Source organism: Durio zibethinus, chromosome 12, assembly GCF_047325235.1.
Source record: "Durio zibethinus cultivar Kanyao isolate XHJ-2024 chromosome 12, ASM4732523v1, whole genome shotgun sequence".
NCBI lineage: Eukaryota > Viridiplantae > Streptophyta > Magnoliopsida > Malvales > Malvaceae > Durio > Durio zibethinus.
In genome coordinates, this window is record NC_143173.1 from 15,396,627 (window position 1) to 15,416,853 (window position 20,227).

At 31.4% G+C, this 20,227-nt stretch overlaps 1 protein-coding gene across 4 annotated transcripts; it reads right to left on the bottom strand.

Moving 5' to 3' along the window:
* Window positions 1-13,376: 13,376 nt before the first annotated feature.
* On the bottom strand, window positions 13,377-19,240 carry LOC111296935 (patatin-like protein 6). 4 transcript variants are annotated; one of them, XR_016325958.1, is made up of 5 exons: window positions 18,885-19,240; window positions 17,566-18,813; window positions 17,103-17,208; window positions 16,342-16,643; window positions 15,195-15,331 (listed from the first exon to the last, which is right to left on the bottom strand). XR_016325958.1 is itself a non-coding variant. In XM_022891428.2 (4 exons), the coding sequence occupies exons 2-3, from the start codon at window positions 18,679-18,681 to the stop codon at window positions 15,062-15,064; spliced, it is 1,386 nt and encodes a 461-aa protein (XP_022747163.2). In that variant the 5' UTR covers window positions 18,682-18,813; window positions 18,885-19,230; the 3' UTR covers window positions 13,377-13,748; window positions 15,056-15,061. The 4 variants fall into 4 exon arrangements, 3 of the variants coding, with proteins under 3 accessions (XP_022747163.2, XP_089596860.1, XP_022747168.2); XM_022891428.2 differs by lacking the exons at window positions 16,342-16,643; window positions 17,103-17,208 and adding an exon at window positions 13,377-13,748 and having other exon boundaries at window positions 15,056-15,331; window positions 18,885-19,230; XM_089740734.1 differs by lacking the exons at window positions 16,342-16,643; window positions 17,103-17,208 and adding an exon at window positions 13,812-14,813 and having other exon boundaries at window positions 15,056-15,331; window positions 18,885-19,231.
* Window positions 19,241-20,227: the final 987 nt, after the last annotated feature.

Genomic DNA, 20,227 nt, shown 5'->3' on the forward strand with positions numbered 1-20,227 from the left:
CTGTACAAGTTCAACCTCCTCTCACTGAAAAAGAAATAATTGTTTTATTTATGAACACCCTGAAAGCACCATACTATGAGAGATTGATAGGCAATATAACCAAGAACTTTACAGATATGGTGATATCATGTAAGATCATTAAAAATATCATAAAAAATGGTAAGCTCGATACAGGAGAGACAAATGGAGCAAAAAAAGGTAGAGCTCTTAAAAAAAAAGAATGAAGCTCAAGTAGTGAACTATATGGTGTAACAATTCAAAAGTTTCACACCTTATCCTACACCAGTCTACCAAACTCATTACCTTTCCATAAATAATATTACATCCACTCTTTATCCATACCAGTCATACCAGCTATTATCACAACCAGCTTATCCACCTCGTTTTTAACCATCTTTTCATACACCCACCCATAATCATCCTGTTGCACTTACCAGACCAAAATGGAGACCAATTCTAATAATGTTTTGAGAACCCCGAGAACTACCCAAGAAAAAATCACCTTTGACCCCATTCCTATGAGATATATAGATTTGTACCCTCAACTTATTGAGAAACATTTATTAGCCCCTGTTATTGTTGAGCCTTTGAAACTCTCATTTCCTAAATGGTATGATCCCAATGCATATTGTGATTATCACTATGGGAATCCAGGTCATTCTATTGAGAACTGTACTGTTTTAAAATGTAAAGTGCAGGGATTAATCAATAAAGGGGTGTTACACTTTGATACTACCAACGAAGAACTCCAAATGTTAATGGAAACCCTCTGTCGAATCACACTAAACCATCAATAAATGCTTTGATTGATGAGTAAGCAAGCTATGTGAAGAAAGGGGTAGAAGAAGTTAAAACTTTGATGGCTAAAGTATTTGAAGCCTTGGTCAAAGCTAACATGTTAAAACTAGTAGAGCTTTAAAATCACTTCCTAAACAATTAACTTAATTGAAAGATGTGACTTTCACAAAGGTGCTTTGGGGCATTCTATCGAGAGTTATCACCAATTCCGTCAAGAGGTGCAAAAATTGATAGATATGAGTCGGATAGAGTTTTACGAAGAAAGAGAAGATTTGATGAAAGCTGAAGTGTCTACCATTGATTCAAAGAATAAATTTATACGTAGATCAGTAACAATTTATTATGATGAGAAGTCAACACGAGGCCAAAAAAACTCACCTTTCAACCAATAGTGATAATTAAAGTTTCTAGCTCTTTTTCATATCAAAATGATAAAATAATACCATGAAAGTACAATTGTGATGCTGTAGTCAACCTAGATACTGTGAATATAACGGACGTAGGAGGCATGACTCAAAGTGGGATGTGTTATACCCTAGAGGCTTTAAAAAAAGCTAAAAAGGAGAAAGCCGAGGTAGGAAAAGAAAAAAAAAAGTCATAGTGGTCTTGACACAGCCCTAGAAAAAGAATGTTAAAAGCTAGTCTCTGATAGTGAAGCATGTGAATTTTTAAAGTTAATAAAATATAGTGAGTATAGCATGGTAGAATAGCTTAACAAAATATTAGCTAAAATTTTGCTATTGTCATTATTGTTCAATTCAAAGTCGCACCATAATGTTTTGTTGAAGGTGCTAAATCAAGCATATGTATCTCACAATGCTTCTGTTGAATATGTGGAACAACTTGTTAGCAATTTAACAATTTTAAATTATATCTCTTTTAGTGATGAAGTGATTCCTCTTGAAGGTCGAGAAAGTACCAAGGCTCTTCACATTACTGTGAAATGTAAAGGTTATATAATGGCTAAGGTTTTGATTGATAATGGCTCATCTATCAATGTTATACCTGTGACTACTCTGGTAAAACTCTCTGTTGATGGATCTTATATGAAACCTAGTCATATGATAGTGAGAACCTTTATAGAACCTGAAGAGAGGTGCTAAAAAACATAAAAATCTATTACAGATTGGCCCATGCACTTTCAACTTGAAATTTCAAGTTATGGACATCTCTCATTCATACAGTTATTTATTAGGTAGGCCGTGGATCTATATGGCAGGTGTTGTTCCATCCTCATTACATCAAAAAATCAAATTCATTGTTGAAGAGAAGCTAACATGTGTGGCAGAAAAAGAAGATTTATTGATAACTCAACCGATAAATACTTTTTATATGAAATCAACAGATAAAGCTCTAGAATGCTCTTATAGATCCTTCGAGATTGCCAATGTAACATATATAGCTGAAGATCTAAATTGTATTCGTCACACTTATCTACGATAACTAAAATAATAGTCAAACAGCTTACCAAGATGGGATGATGACCTGAAGCTAGACTTGAGAAGAACCTGTAAGGAATCATGAAGCCATCGATCATATATGAAAAGAAAGACAGATTTGGCTTCGGATATAAGTCAATAAGAGGAGACAGAATAAGAATGGTGAATAAGAAAAGAGATAAGAGGATAGCTAATCTTAGGGGATATAAGCCAGAGTCAAAGCCTATGGTTATTCCATACCTTTATGATTATTTTCACTCGGGAGGATATATTTATCCAAATTTACCAGGAGCCCTAAGTGTAGGATTCGTGGAAGAATTTTCAAAGCTGGCTATTCAAATGATGGATGATAAAAAAAAGAATAGTCGAAGTGAAGAGCTATTCATGTACCTCTATCCTCTAGATTTTGAGTTGGATAATTGAAAAGTTATAGAGTTGCTTGTTATCTTTAAAACTTTGAAAAAGTAATGTACTGTGAAACTTTAAATCACTAATTACTTTCTACGAGTATTATGAGATCTTTTGTGGTGTGTTTATGTTTGTCGTTTTAATAAAAGACTTAGAAAATGCATCTGTATTTTTTCCATTATTTTCATCTTCATTTTGCTTTCCATTCTTTTCTTTTCATCATTTTCTTGCCATTCTATTTTTGTGTGTCAATATTCTCTTCATCTTACCCTTTGCAGGGTCCCAAACAATGAACACGAAGATAATCATGGCAATAATATTAGATTTGATTTTGAAAACTTAATTCATGTTGATGAACTTGATAATAAGAAAGATTCAGATAACTACACACTGCTTCTTGATTTGTTAAAATTAATAGAACATGAAGATAAGCCAATTGAACCCCACCAAAAAATTATCGAATTAGTGAATTTGGAAGATGGTGAAAACAGAAAAGAGGTTAAAGTTGGTATATCTCTTTTACCAGTTGAAAGACAGAAGCTAGAATAGCTACTTTGAGAATATATAGATGTATTCGTGTGAACTTATCAGGATATGTCAAGACTCAGCACTGATATTGTAGAGCGCAAGTTACCTTTAAAACCAGGATGTAAGTCGATACAGCAAAAGCTAGGGTGCATAAAACCAGAGATGCTGCTAAAAATTAAAAAGAAAGTGAAGAAGCAATTTGATGCTAGATTTTTAGATGTGGTAAAATATTCTTAATGGGTAGCCAACATAGTACTAGTTTCTAAGAAGGATGAAAAAGTGAAAATGTGTGTCGATTATCGATATCTGAATAGGGCAAGCCCTAAGGATAACTTTCTTCTACCTCACATCGATACTCTAGTAGATAATATTACTAGGCATTTTATATTTTCCTTTATAGATAGCTTTTCAGGCTATAATTAGATCAAGATGGCTCGAGATGATATGGATAAAATTACATTTGTGACCATGTGAGAGACATTAAAGTCATACCTTTTGGGTTAAAAAATACTGGTGCCATTATCAAAGAGCAATGGTGACTCTTTTTCATGACATGATACATAAAGAAATAGAGGTATATGTGAATGATATGATTATAAAATCTTATGAAAGAGAAGATCATGTAGTCAATCTCAAAAAGCTATTTGATAGGTTGAGAAGATTTTAGCTGAAGTTAAATCCTGCTAAATGTACATTTGGTGCCAAATCAAGAAAACTATTGAGCTTTGTGGTCAGTGAAAGAAGAATCAAAGTGGACCCGGATAAGGTACAAGCCATCTAAAACTTATCTCTTTCTCGTACCCCAAAAAAAGTGTGAAGTTTTCTAGGAAGACTGAACTATATTGCTCGTTTCATCTCTCAACTCACTTACAAGTGCGATCCTATTTTTAAGCTTCTTAGAAAACATGATCCAAGAGAATGGAATGATGAATGCCAAGAAACTTTTGATAAAATCAAAGAATATTTATCAAATCCACCCATATTGGTACCACCTATTCCAAGAAAGCCTTTAATCTTATACTTAACAGTATATGAAAATTTCATAGGATGTGTGTTGGGGTAAAGAGATGAAACTGACAGGAAAGAACGAGCAATATACTACTTGAGAAAAAAATTCACTGATTATGAGTCCAAGTATTCATAATTAGAGAAGATATATTATGCATTAGTCTGGACAACTCGAAGGCTTAGACAATACATGCTTTATCACACTACTTGACTCATAGCAAAGCTGGATCCTATTAAATATATCTTTGAAAAGTTCTCATTGACAAGAAGAATAAAACAGTGGTAAGTTGTTCTTTCAGAATATGATATCATTTATATGACTCAAAAAGTTATAAAAAGAAGTGCCGTAGCCGAGTTTCTTACTGATCGTGCTACCGAAAATTATGAACCAATGAACCTGGAGTTCCCTGATGAAGATGTGAGGGTCATTGAAAAAAATAAACTTGTTGACGAGTCTTGAAGGATGTAGTTTGATGGAGCTGCTAATGCTTTGGGTCATGGTATTGGGGTAATTTTAATATCTCCTGATGGGTACTATTATCCCATTACAGCCAAGTTAAATTTTAATTACATAAATAATATGGCTGAGTATGAGGCCTGTGTTATGGGTCTGCAAGCAACAATTGAAAAGAAAATCAAAGTATTAGATGTGTTTGGAGATTCAGCTCTAGTCATCTATCAGTTGCAAGAAGAATAGGAAATCAGAGATTTCAAGTTGATATAGTACCATAAGTACATCTCTTAGTTGGTCAAACAATTCAAAAAAATTCAATTTGAGCATTTACCTAGAGAGGAAAATCAAATTACTGATGCACTGGCTACTCTAGCTGCAATGATTAAAATAGATACAAATACAAAATTTAACCCATTAAGCTGGATGTGAAGGATAAACCAGCACATTGTTCAGGTATTGAAGAAAAAGTTGATAAGAAGTCATGGTATCATGACATCATACAATACATTAAAAGCCAACAATACCCAAAACATGTAACAAAAAATGATAAGAGAACTATTAGAAGGTTGGCTATGAGTTTCTTTCTTGATGGAGACGTCCTCTATAAAAGGGGTCGAGATCAAATACTCTTAAGGTGTATGAATGTAGCTGAAGCGAAGAGGATTATTGAAGAAGTGCATGATAAAGTTTGTGGGACACATACAAATGGTCATATGATGGCTAGATAAATTATGAGGGCTGAATACTATTGGTTGACAATGAAGAGTAACTGTATTAATTATGTTAAAAAATGTCATAAGTGTCAGATCTATGCTGACAAGATCTACACTCTTCTAATAGCATTGTATGTTTTGGCTCCTCTATGGCCATTCTCTATGTGGGGTATGGATATCATCGGTTCCATCACTTTAAAAGCTTCAAATAAACATAGATTCATTTTTGTGATGATTGACTACTTCATAAAATAGGTAAAAGTCACATCATATGCTAGTGTGAACCGATCTGTGGTATGTAAATTCATAAAAAAAGAGATAATATGCAGATATGATCTTTTAAAGATAATTATTTTTGATAATATCAGAAATTTGAATAGCAAAATGATGAATGAAGTTTACACTCAGTTTAAGATTCATCACCACAATTCGGTACTATATCATCCAAAGATAAATGAGATAGTAAAAGCTGCAAACAAGAATATCAAAAGAATCCTAAAGAAAATGACTGATACTTACAAAGATTGGCATGAGAAGTTACCTTGTGCTTTACATGCTTATAGAACATTAGTCCGAACATCTACTAGGGTCACCCCGTTCTCTTTGGTATATGAAATGAAAGCTGTGCTACCATTCAAAGTGAAAATTCCCTCGCTCTGAGTCCTGATGGAGGTAGAATTAAAAGAAGTAGAATGGGTTCGAAATCGCTACGAGCAGTTGAACCTCATTGAAGAGAAAAAACTTACAGCACTTTGTCATGTTCAATTATATTAAAAGAGGATGATGAGAGCACATGACAAGAAAATTCATCCTCGTTGCTTTAGAGAAGGAGATTTAGTGTTGAAAAAGATCCTTCCAAATCAACATGATAATCAAAGAAAATGGACACCAAATTGGGAAGGCTCGTATGTGGTGAAAAAGGCCTTTTTCTGGTGAGGCATTGATTTTGACAGAGATGGACGGAAGTGATTTACCTATTTCAATAAACTCAAATGCTGTGAAAAAATATTTTGCTTGAAAGAAAAAAGAGAAAAAAAAAGTAAAAAATGAAAAATAATGACTCATCTAAGCTGAAAACCTGAAAAAGATAGCTTTGTTGCGAAAAAGAAGCATCATTCTATAATACAGGAGAAAGTGCAGTTTGACAAACTCTGAAGAATCAAAGAAATCATTTGATTTAGTTTTACAAAAAAATTTGAGAATATTTTGCTCATGATTATCTTCTAATCATTACTTGGGTACCTTTGTTTCAACTCAAACACTTTTATTACCATGCACTTATTGTCATTCTAATGAAATATGCTATCTTTTCTTTGGAAATAATGTCTGTCCATTCCTCTATTCTCATTTGATATTTTCATTCACTGTACAAATAGGAGAGATGTATGATTGCATTTTGTTTGTCTTGAACTTAAAATGATGGAAAAAAACACAAACACAAAAGATTTCAACATTACTTTTTTTAAAAAAAAATTGACAAAGACAGATGAAAAAAGAAGAGAAAAGCATGATAAGACATTGATGTTGTAAACTTTTGAAGAAGAAAAATATTGTGGTCAGATGTTAAGAACAGATTGGTCATATAAAAATTCTGATAAACGAAGCCAAAAAGTGAGAGATTTCGAGAACTTTTTTACTACAATGAATAATTTTGATTGCATTACATGAATTGCATTTAGAGCACTTAGTACATACATCCATGAGCAGTTTTAATAAGGACAAAGACTTTCTATTTCCTAATGAAAAAAAGATTAAACAACAGATTTGAAAAGAGAAAAATTTACTTGTTCAAAGATGAGAACTCGATTTGAAGGACAGATGAGATTTTTAAAGTTGTTGAGCCTCTGTTGAGAGGAGCTTTTTCAAGATTGATTTTAAAGTTGTTGAGCCTCTGCTGAGGGGAGCTTTATTCAAGAGATTTTTAAAGTCGTTGAGCCTCTACTGAGATAAACCTTTTTCAAGATGAGAATTTTTAAAGTTGTTGAGCCTTTGCTGAGAGGAGTTTTTTTAGATGAGATTTTTGAAGTTGTTGAGCATCTGTTGAGAGGAGCTTTTCCAAGTAAGATTTTTAAATTTATTGAGCCTATACTGAAAGGAGTCATTTTCAAGATTAGATTTTTAAAGTCGTTGAGCCTCTACTGAGATGAACCTTTTTCAAGATGAGAATTTTTAAAGTTGTTGAGCCTCTGCTGAAAGAAGTTTTTTCATATAAGATTTTTAAAGTTGTTGAGCCTCTACTGAGATGAGCTTTTTTCAAGATAAAATTTTTAAAGTTATTGAACATCTGCTGAGAGGAGTCTTTTTCAGATTTTAAATTTTCAAAAGTTGTCGAGCCTCAAGTGAGATGAGCATTTTCGATTTGACGAGAAAAACTTTCTTAGTAGTTTATGTTAAAAAAAAGTAAAAAAATAAAATCTTTGGATTTCGGACAAATTATTGTCTTTGTCTTTGCTATATTCCTGATTCTCAATAATATGCAAAGAGGGGCAGCTGTGGACATCAAATTTATCTGGTAAAAAAATATATTAAATACAAAATACAAAAAATACCAAAATACAAATACCAAAAAAAAAAAAAAAATAAAACAAAACAAAAATAAAAAAAATGAAGACCGGTGGCAATGGTGCCTGGCGCGACACCGCTGACCACTTTACTCTACCACCCATACCACTACCCTCGCTTAGTTGGATAAAACAAAAAAATAAAAGGGCATGGGGCTCGTGCTTACACCCCATGCCGAGCCCTGTGCCTTTCCTTCATGCACATGCACAGTCGGAGCTTTATAAATAGAACTCTTAGCCAAACCGTTGAAGGGGGAAAAACAGACGAGAAGAGATTCTGCCAAAAAAAATACAAAAAAAAACCTAGTCCTCCCTGTAGGGAGAAACCCAACGCCGAGAGCCCCTGTATAAAGAAAAAACAAACAAAGTCAGTTTCAACAAAAAATAAAAAGCCAGAATACCAAAAAAAAAAATCGTTTCACCGAAACTTTAAGAGCAGATCTAGGGAATTGGGGATTTTTTTTGGTGAAAAAAAGGTCAGATCTCTGTTCAGGAGGTCGAGAGGAGTTTATGGGTATTTTTTAGAATTTTTTGACAAAGGCGATGGTGGTCAGAGCTCATCGTCGGCGAGGATCATGGTGACCGTCGCGACGGATGGTCACTTGCCCCAGGTCGGCCTGAAAAAAAAAGTTGAAAGAGAGTTTTTTTTTTTTAGAGGGGAAAATGATCGAAAAATTTTTTTTTTTTGCTTTTATATAAGCTATCAATAGCCAAAACGATGCCATTTCAATAAACGCCCAAAATGAGGTCGTTTTGAACCTTAAGGATCCATATGTCAACCCATGATCCGACCCGAGGTCCGTACACCTGACCCGCGACCCGCTTCTTCCATCAATCTCTGACTAGTCCGCCTGAACCGGAATCGAATCGCCCAGATCGATCCGAATCAGTACCGAACCGCTAAACCAACTAGATCGCGCCTAGATCGAGCTGAACATTCAAACCGCACCCAAACCGTCGAGCTGACCGGATCCACGTCAATGGTCCAGTTCAGGTAAAATTTTTTTTTATATATTATTTTATTAATATTTGTCATAACGTCTAGATCCGGGGATCTATCGCTAGACATTGACTTTTAGGGAGTCGCCACCAATCTTTTTTATCTAGGTGCGATTGGCCACCTAAAGAATCTGTCCTTTCAGGGAACACCTAAGCTTAAGGGTCCCTAAAAGAATAGGCCAAATTGGGTGTCTACAATATTTATGCATATTAAAATATTTATATTTGTTAGATTAAATGATGAAATATTTTTTTTATACTTTTGTTAATTTTTAAAATGAACTTTAAAAATAAAAAAATAAACTTAATAATAATACCAAAATAATAAAAATGCAAGAAAAGAAAATTTTTATCCGACGATAAGATTTAAAAGTATTCCAAGTAGTGATGCCTACGAAATCTCTAGGTGAGAAGATTTTTTTTAAATACTACCAGCGTATTGGAGTATTTATATAAAAATTTTCTTTTAGTTATAAAAAAATAATAAATAAGAATTAACTAATAAATTAAAAATAGGTATTAAAAAATGAGAAAAAAAGAAATTTTATCCGATGATGGGATTCCAAAAGTATTCCGAGTAGAGATGCTTTAAGAAATTCCTAAGTGAGAAAATTTTTTCTTAAATATTACCAGTGTATTGGAATATTTATAAAAAATCTTCAATATAATAAAAATTTCTCTGTTCTTCATTTCTTTTAAATAAGAATAATAATAAAAATTAATAAAATTTCTAAAAATAAAAAAATAAAATGTGTGCATCATGTTATTATTTGCATTGCATGCATGATATAATTTTTACAAAAAATAAATTTGGATTTCCGAGGATGAGATTCTTAGGTATTCCGAGAAGCGATGCTTAAGAAATCTCTAGGTAAGAAAGAGTTTTTCTAATATTACCAACGTACTGGAGTATTTTGAGAATTATTTCAATAAAAAAAGTTCTAATTTATTTTTCTCGAATAAAATTTGAATAATAATTTTTTTAAAATAAAACCAAACAAACCAATTTCTAAAAAAAATCAAGAAAATTATTTTTTCAAACACCGAGAATGAGACTATTTTTAATCAAAATAAAAGGATAATACGTAGTTAAGTGGTACCATTTTTAAACGGGCGTCGTGGGGGTGCTAATCTTTCCCTACGCGTAACCGACTCTCAAATCCAGACTATTTCGTAGACCGTGAAATTATTTTTTTAATAAATTTTAATTAATTTTAAAATCTTATTAAAAGGATAAATTTTAATAGGTGGCTAATCACACCTAACCAAAAAAAATTAGTAACGACTTCATTTTTCGTTCTTTTATTTTCGTTTTTAAATTCATCAAGTGAACACAAAATCGTTATGACACATAATCCTATAGTGAATTTTATAAAAATAGAAGGCAAAGTGTGAATAGAAAATAAGTTAGTCCAATAACCCTAACTAAAGGGTATAATCCCTTTAATTATGTTAAGAAAAAGCTGGTTCCAATCATAATAATAAAGTTAGGTTTCAACAGTCAACCAAAACAGGATAATAAATAAAGGAAAGATTAATATTTTAGACTACAAATTAAGACAATGAATGTTATATATATATTGGGATTTTAATAATTAAGACCCCAATAATGCATTATATATTTGAAAGAAAAAGATGTGTTTGTAAGACAGATGACCTAACAAGGACCGAAAAGAAACATACTCTATCCTTATAATTATTCTAAGGATCGAGTTAGATAGATCGAAAAAATGATAATATACACATAATTAATGACATCAATAATAATTTATATCAATCTTCGGATTTAAAACATTTGTCTTCTCAAGTTACTTTCAATATGGATCATAATATCAGTGACAGATTAGGATTTTTGTCGGAAAGTGTCCATTAATTATATATATATATATATATATATATAATCCTGGTGACAGATTTATCAAATTTATCATAAAAATGATGTCTAAAAGAAAATTTTGAAAATGTTCATTACAAAATTTTCTTTCAAAGTTTTTTATTTTTCAATTATTTACATCCCACAATATCATGTAAATCCGCCACTGCACAATATAAGAAAAGCCATCAATTTTGGCATAATATTTTTTGCTGATAATATTGTATTTTTTGTGTTTAAGATTACAAAAAAATTAAATTTTGATTATTAAAATTAAAAGTTTAAACATAACTGTTGGCACTGATAATTTTGTATTAACAGAAGGATTTTCCTTTTCAATAAATAATTAAGGGCACGTTATTTTTTTAAGCGTCGATCATCTGGTTATGATTTAATTAGAATTATTATTTCTCATGTGAAAATAGACATTCCTTTATGATAAACTTTAATAAGGACTTTGCAACGGCTAATGATTTTTAAGAAAAGAATTGAACTTAGACTTGGTAACGGTGCTACTAGATCACCTATAATATTTTTTGTCTCCACATGATTATTAGAATAATTTTATATCCTTTAGTCTCCCCTTGACATCGTGAAGTAAGCATAATTAAAAAAAAAAAAAAAAGAAATTTGGGTCTCTTCAAAAAAATTTTAATGGTAATGGGTTTTGAGGATTTTAGATTTTTTTTTTTTCGAATCGGTGTAAGTAAATTTATTTACATCAAATTTAATAAATTTATGAATTTTTTTTTACAATCTTTTAATAAATTAAATCTAAATAACAAAAAAAAAAAAAAAATGCACTCACTTTATCACTTGATTTAACTATCAGTTGATCTCTTCAACTTTGTTAGCAAATGCATTCCAACAATATTCATTCCTTTACATTATTCAATAGGTGGAAGAAAATTAACTATTAAGTGCTAAACATGTTCACAACCATTCAATTTTGTCAAAAAAGAGTTAAAGCAAAGGTGAATTTTGGTGAAAAAAATTAAGTTGGAAAAAGTAGGATTTCTCAATATCTAGGGTTCATGTATGATTTAACTACCTAATTTGCAAAAAGTTGGATAACTAACCAAATTCACTTTATTATCCTTTGCGTTAGAATATTTGGTGAAATGAAGATGATGAAAATTTTGTTTGTTCTTCAATCAATTTTCATGAAAAGCCTGTTTGTGCGGTGTAATTTGTCTGATTACAGCTTAGAGTTTGTGTTTTTAATAGTTGGTGAAAGGATATTCGTGGTTTGATTAGACATGATTTGAGTGCTTTTTTCATAATTGAGATTAGGATTCACTAGGTGTTTTTCTTTAACTATAGATCCAGGAAGAGAGGTCAACAGCCGTTATGTGATGCAATTGGTATCTTGTTTCCTTTGCATGGAAGAATTGGAAACTTTTTATTATTATTATTATTATTTTTTATTTTTTATTTACATGAAATCATTTGATTTAATGATAATTAATAATTAAGTGAATCGAGAGATTTTAAATTGGATCATTTTAAATTAAAAAATTAAGTTATTTTTTATTAAAATTAAATTAATTTAAATTTAAATAATTTTGAATTAATTTTTAAATCGATTAAATTCGGATTATTTCAAAAATTCTAATATATGAAGAGGGCTAATCAATTTGATTTAGGATATAGAGAATCATAATTCATAAATAAGAGATAGTCATTTAACCACAAAATTATTAAAAAAATTTAATGTTAAATTATTTACTGAAATATGCTTCAACCTTTTTTTTTTACTTTTTAGGGGCATGTAACAAAATAAAGTTGTATGTGAAGTCATAAACTCCCCTCATTAACCTTGACAAACTGAAATTTTACCCTACCCCTTTCATTTTCATACTAATAATTTTTTTTTGGAAATATTCCAACAAAATCAATTTTTAAAGGTTGCCCTATGCAACCACCATCCTTTTACAATACTATATTTTTTTGGGGATTTTCAATTTGCCATCATCCTTCTAGAGTCTAGAATTCAAGTACCCCAATTAATCATTTGATAATATAAGGAAGCTAAAGAAAAGAAACATGCATCATGTACCACCCACCATCTCTCTTTAACATTGAAATTAAGTTCAAAATTTTACAAAAAAAAACAAAGTTTGCAATTTGTAATTGCTTCAAACAATCATAAGATCATGAACAATTTTTATAAGGGAAAAAACTAAAAAGAGAGGAGTCCCATACTTCAACATTTTTCTACGTGTAGAATGAGAATTCATTCCCATGATTTGTGTAATTATTTATAAGAGATAATATTTAATAAATTTAAAATTTAAAATTTATTATTATTTTATTTTCAAATTTCAATTTTTTTATTAAAAAAACCTTTCTTTGGCTTCAATTGTGGCCCATCAACCAATCCTACAATCTCAAGAGATATGGCCAGTTGCTTGTAAAAAAGATACCCTAAAATCCCTTCTCCACCACCACAATTTCTAAGCAATACAATTAAAATGAGAAACAAAAAGAAAGGAAAAAACCAAAGGTCAGGTAAACGACTTAAAGAGTTGATAGAAACAGAAAAGAAGCCAAAGAAAAGAAAAACAACTAGAATTTTGGGACGGAAAGAAAAGGTGAGAAAGGAAAGGAAAGGAAAGGAATGGAATATAAGATGAAATATGGAAACAATTTTCCCAAATATCCTTTGATTTTTGTATTGGAAAAATAAAAGATTCACACTTGATTCTAGTTTTGACCTCCAAAAGCTTAAGAACTATTGTTGCTTTTGTTCCTTTGGTTCTTTGCCATAGTAGAAAAGTCGAGTGGACAAGATCACGCCTGTCCTCTTGTAGGCAAAGTATCCCACCAAGATCTTTCAACCCTTTCTTACAGTAGTTTATAATGTCTCTTTTTTTTTTTTTTCATTCAAATCATCTACACTTACAAAAAGTAAAAGCTGCTACTTTACTTTCTTCTTCTTCTTCTTTGGGATATTATTTTTTGAACCTGCAGTTTAAAAACAAAATTTACTGTTAGAAATTGCCTGTAAAAAACCAAGCATAAAACTCAAGCAAAACAATAAAAGAAAAAAAAAAGGCTTTTGAAATGGGAGGGGAGGAGAATGTGAGGGTGGTCGAGGCCTTATAAGTTTGATTTAATTCGTAAATATTATAATTTGAATAATAAATTTTTTAAATTTTTTAAAAATAATTACATAAAATAATAAAATTAAACTTCAAATTTCCAACTATATAAATTCTATCATAATGATTATTAGATATTATTACAATATTTTAAAAGAATGAAATCTCATTGAAACAAACCATAAGTTTATATGATCATTTATAAACTTATGCTATCAAAAATATAAGCGCGTAAACAAAGAATTATACGTTAATCTTAGTAGAAGAAAAGCAAAGGTAATTGGTTCAAAGTTAATGGGCTTAAAAAAGAAGAAAAAAGGGCAAGAGGGCAAAAGAAATTAGCTTTTTCAAACACAATATGATCACAAAGAGCAATCCTTTTTCCGGACGACGGGCAGACTTTTTTATGGTTTTGATTTTCTTGCATTGACTGAAAGTTTGTCCCTTTAAAATGACTAGATTACCCTTTAACCATTTCAAGTACGAGTGTCGGTAGACACTGTTTGTCCCTTTAACATTGGGAGCTGTCTAGCTCACATCACTGTTTCCTCTTGTTCTTCTCTTCCACCGTCCTTTTTTAATCTTATCTATTTTTAAACATTTGCATTCCAACTCAAATTTCATGGTTTTTTTTTTTTCTTAAATAAATCCAAAATAGATAGATAGTTAAGTCAGAACCACATACATCGTATTCAATAATTTACTATGAGTGATTAAAAATTATATATTTAAAATAATTTTTAATAAATAATCTTCAATAAAATTTAAATTCAAAACTATTAGAATGAATCTTAATTACTGACCTATTCACTCGATGTTACTCAAATTTCATGTTAGAACAATAGCAACAGACAGCGACCGGTTGTTGAGGAGTATGATATCTTGGATCATGTCTGATATCTTGGGTCACTCTTGTTGTACTATGACACTTATAAAGGAAGAAAAAAAAGAGAGAAATTTTATTATGTTTGACGAAATCATCGTAGCTGTTTAATATTTTCACTGCTTTTATAACATTAAAAATATCATCATCTTTCTTTACAGATGTTCCCATTTGATCGCTTCCATTAATGCAGGGTCCACTAAGACGCTTTCTTTGAACAAACATTGAATAATTAAATCAAAATTGAAAAAAAAAAAGTAGTAGTAGCATGGAAAGGAGAGGCATACCTAAAGCTAGTTGGTCGTAGGGGTTGCTTGCTTGAATGCAACAGTGGGAGCTATTCGGCAACTCCTCCTCTGATGTTCTTGCACAAGTTCACCAGCAAACCAATCTAACTTCTCGAAATTGCTTTGTTCTCCAATTCTTTTGCCTCCAAACAACACTGATTCAACATTTTTCTGCTTCAGCATTTCCTCAGCTATTTCTATCAGCATCTGTACATTGCTGGTGCTGGGATCTGAATCTAAGTTAGGACTGCACCGGCCTAAACTGGAGCCATTGGCCTGTCAAACCAAAATTGATTGGAAATGCAAAAGAAAAAACTCATCGATAAGAAACAATAGTGATTCCATGATTTACAAATAATACCGATAATCAAATTCAAAATTTAATTTAATTAATTTATATAATTACGTTTAAAAAATATCATCTCATAAATCTAAAATTTGAATTTCAATAATTATAATCTTTTTGTTTTTCTCATATTATGGTATACCAAAAAAAAGGAACACTCAACATCTTAAAAGACTGATGATGACTAATGAGAACAGAAATTGTTCATCCAGCAAACATAGTAAATTAAAGAAAAGGACCCAGAAATCATGGTCCCTGTAGTTCTTTGGGCTTTTCAAACAAACAATTAAGGTTGTACTGAAGCACAACTAGAAGACCAAAAGCCTCCTTCTAATTAATTGTCAATGAAACAGACCAAAAGGACAGGGAAAGAAAAACAAGGGACCAAGTTTTTATGGAGTCCACCATTTTTTCTTTATTTCAATAGTCACTTGGCCAAACCCCTTTTAACGGCGCATTAAAATGGCACCTAACCTGATTGTTTTTCCACTTTCACTTTTATGAATTCTACTTCCATTAGCCAACTGAAAACTATCACACAAAGCTAGTAAATGGAAACAGAGTTCTTCTTTCTCCCCCACTTCTTTTTTTTTTTTAAATTGAATTGAGTGTAAATACTTAGGAATGAAAATATCAAACTGACAATTTAAAACACGAAACAATAACATAACACGAAAATTATATAAAAAAAATAAAATGATACTTATTAAAATTCTCACAAAAGTATATGTGTTGAATAAAAATAAAAAAAATATATTGTGTTTTTTATTTTAACATGAATTGTGACATCATTTTTTGTATTTAACATGATATGAATATGGGAATTGCCAAATCTAGAGATCAGGGCACTGGCATATTAAACAGTACAGAAAGTAATAGCATAATCAGCCTAATAATAAAAGCTAAAGATAATTATAGAAGGCATGTTTACCCCCTTTACCTAATACAGGGACATGAATCATGAATGGCATATTCTGCTCACTCAATGATGTCCCACACTCTTAACCAAAGCCAAGATTATCCCCCACCGCATCAAAATGAAACATTCCCATATTATTCAAGAACTTGTAGAAGTGAACCAAACCCCAACTAATCAAAGCTATATTCATGAATTGTGAAAGAGAATAGAAATATGAAGAATTCTCTTTGGCCAAAAGAATTTATATTTGTAAAGCAAAACTTTGAAGGCTTTTTCTCTTGGAAGATTCAACAGCTTTAGGGTGTCCACAGTCCAAAGAAAAACTGAAAATTTTGACCAAAAACACGCAATTCAATAAAACTTCAATTCAACTAAAACAAGCAAGACCACCAATTGGTCTTAGGTTGAGCCAACCAAGAACCCTAACAGTTAAAATATGTCTTAGATTCTTGTACTCTTTTAAGAATTTAGTCTTTATAATATTATTTAAAAAAATTCAATTCTTATAATATTATTTTTAAAAAATTTAATTTCTATAATATTATTTTTTAAGAGATTTAGTCTTTGTAAATTGTTAATGATTGAATTAAAATTCTTAAAATATAATACTATAAAAACTAAATTTTTTTAAATAAATTAGAAAAATTAAATTTTTAAAAATAAAAAAATATAGAGACCTATGATATATTTTGACCGATCCTAAACCAAAAGAAGAAAAATATATGGAAAAATACAAGCATCAATGACCACATTGTCCGAGGTCAAAAACAAAAGTTACCAACATTTGAACCCTTATTCAAGAATTCCAATGTGCAAAAGACAAGTCCATCAACTCCTACCAGCCTGGCTTCCATTGTCCCATTGCATTGGCAATGACAAAAACAAAACCTCACCAAAATCATCACAAAAACAGAATTTGTTAAAGACAATCACAAATGTTCAACTGTCTAGTCTATCGTCAAAATGTTATGTTTTACTATACTTAGCACGTATCAAAAGGAAAATAAAGTTGATTTGAAAAGTTTAAGTATTAAAAAAAAATACAAAAATAACATGATTTAAAATTTTAGTAATTTTGATAAAAAATCTATTTTGCTATTGACATAAATTATTATTACTAGATAATTTTTATACTTTACAAATATTAAATACATAAATTATTACTCGATAATTTTTGTATTTTGTAAATGTTAAATATAAAATAAATAAATAAATAAATTATAAGTCTTGTTTCCTGAAATATACCTGAATTCTTACATAATTGGTGCTTCTACATTGTCCAAACGCCATGGCTACGGCTTGGTCCACCGAATCGGCCGAACCGTCACCGGATATTCGAGCCATTGGTTTAGCCCAATCCTTGACCCTCCAATTCTTGACTTGCTGATATTCGTAGCTAACCTCAAGAAGCTGACCGGTTCCCAATGACAGAACCAACAAATCCTCAACGCCTATAACAAAAGGAAACTCCTGTTTATTATGCAACACGTGCGTAATGGCTGCAGTCGTTGGATTGCTCATTGCCAACCCACCATCAACCGCCACACACCTGGTCTGACCGTCGATAGACCGCATCAAAAAAGGTTCGAATAAACCGGGTTCAGCCGAGGTGGCCCGACAAACCTCCCACAATGGAAAATCAAAACTATCCGTCTCCAAGGCATCCGCCCTGGAAAACAAAAACGGCGCCGTGCTGGAAAGATCATAACACGGGATCAAAACGGGTTTTAGAGTATCTTTCAACGTCAAACTCCTTCCATCCGCCGCGAACACCTCCTTCATCGCCTTCTCCAAGCCGGTTGAATTCGATACGGTCTTACCGTTTTTCAAAATCTTTTTCAAAATACCGCTATTTTTACTCGAACCGGACCGGTATATCCGCTTCCCATTATCAGCAAGGAACCGCCATGTCTCCTCAGCAGTAAAAATCGGGCGGTTGTTATCTCTGGTGGCGAAAAGCATGGCGGTGAAGATACCACCAACACCAGAACCAGCGGCGACGTCAAAAAAATCGGCGATTCGAGCATTCGGATTACCCGACTTGGATTTCAAGGCGTGTTCAAGATAAGCCAAAGCTTTCCCGCAAAGAATCCCTCTCATGCCACCGCTATCAATAGTCAAAATACAGATTTTACCTCTCTGGTTCTTGATAGCTGACAGGGAATTCTCATCACCCGGTTGAGCAACCAACGGCTCAAGCTTCGGTTCAGAAGCCGGAGAGATCGGTTTCGGAATCCATAGCTTCTGATGATCATCGTACCCAAACAGAAATTTACTTTCCAGAATCGAAAATATTTCGTAACTCAACTTGTCTGTGTCGATGCTCGGTTCTTGCATCTCTGATGAAGTATTCGACGACATTATCGAACACCAATAACCCAAAATAAATAAAAAAATCTCTTCTTTCTAGGAAACTGGGATTCTTTCACTAAGCAGCAGTTATTGTTTTTTGTACAACCTTGCCATTAACGCCAGCCCCACATGAAAATTTTTCTGCCAAATGGAAATTTGATGAGTTCAGCTTAAAAAATAATAATATAAATGAAAAAATTTCAAAGTATCACCTTATTTGACAAGAATGGTCAACCAGCATTTATCAGCTTCTAAAATGGAAAATCACTCTCTATTTCTCAATCATTATCATCATTAAAAAAAAAATCTCCAAATTCTTCTTCAAATTCACGTCTTTGCCTTCAAGTTCACGAATTTTATCTACTCTTTGTGTTTTGTTTTCTATTTCGTTAACTTAACAATCAAAGAAAGCAAAAACGTAAAAGGGCCAAAACCCCAGAAGAAGCGAAAGAAAAGAACCCAGAAACAAAACAAGGGAGGCAAAGGCAAGAACGTCAGCAGCAGCTTGCTTTCAGAGGATGTCTGTTGAACTCTGTTCTGTTTAAATAAAATCCACCAAAGAAAAAAAAAACCATTTTATATTTACCGTTTTAAAAATCACCAATGGGTCACAAACGGTTATAAATGATTGTTGGTTTTCTATCCGACGGTGAAGATTGTTTGATTACTATTGGTCCGTGATCAACGGGCAAAATAAGAAAAAAAAAACTTTAATATTTTTAATCTTCCACCGTCCCACGCTTGTCGTCAACCGCGTGGGGCCAAGGAGCCACCACCGTAGGCAAACGGATGGAGGAGCACCACTAATTGAGGTCAAAAACAAATAAAATTTTTGTGGACAAATTAGCCCTTTGGGTGAAAAAGTGGGTTCCATTTTGGATAAAAATGTTGGGTCAATTTTTGAAGGTTGTGACGGCGTGAAAAACAGTGTTTTAGTTTTGAGTGCTATTAAATGTACTTTTTTTTCGTATTATATATATTTTTAATATTTTTATAAATAAAATTATTTAATTATTATTTTCATAATTTTTTAAAAATAAATTTCTTAAAATTTATATAATAAATTTTTAAAAATTTATACAATAAATTTTTAAATAAATTTTTATTTTATTTAAAAATTTATTTTTGAAAAGATTTATATTTTCATAATTTTGGTTTTAAAAAATTAAGAGTTTTTAAAAAATTATTTTTAAAAAAATTTATAATTTTTAAAAAATTTATTTTCAAAAATTTATACTAAAAAAATAATTATATAATTTCACTTAAATTTTTTTTTTAAATATTGAAGTACGAAAAGAAAAGATAGGAGGCATTTAACAACACTCTTAATTTTTAACTGTTTACCGTACGTGGAAAGTGCGGGCAGAGTGAAAAGGTGAAATAGTGGATAAGATTATTATTGGTAGTACAAGTTGGGTCAACAAATTGACTACATAGTTGTAAAAAAAAAAATTTTACTATTTACCAACTTCTTCCAAACTAAAAAAGTAAAAACTGTTAAATATCTTACTTAACAAACTTCTAATCACTTTTTACATTTTTATTTATAAATAAT

What these genes read in the sequence shown, in the direction of transcription:
- LOC111296935 (XM_022891428.2), bottom strand. Translation starts at nt 18,681, where the DNA reads ATGTCGTCGAATACTTCATCAGAGATGCAAGAACCGAGCATCGACACA. An exon ending in CCAATTATGTAAGAATTCAG is followed by an intron (nt 15,332 to 17,565) that starts GTATATTTCAGG and finishes TTGGTTTGACAG; the next exon opens with GCCAATGGCTCCAGTTTAGG.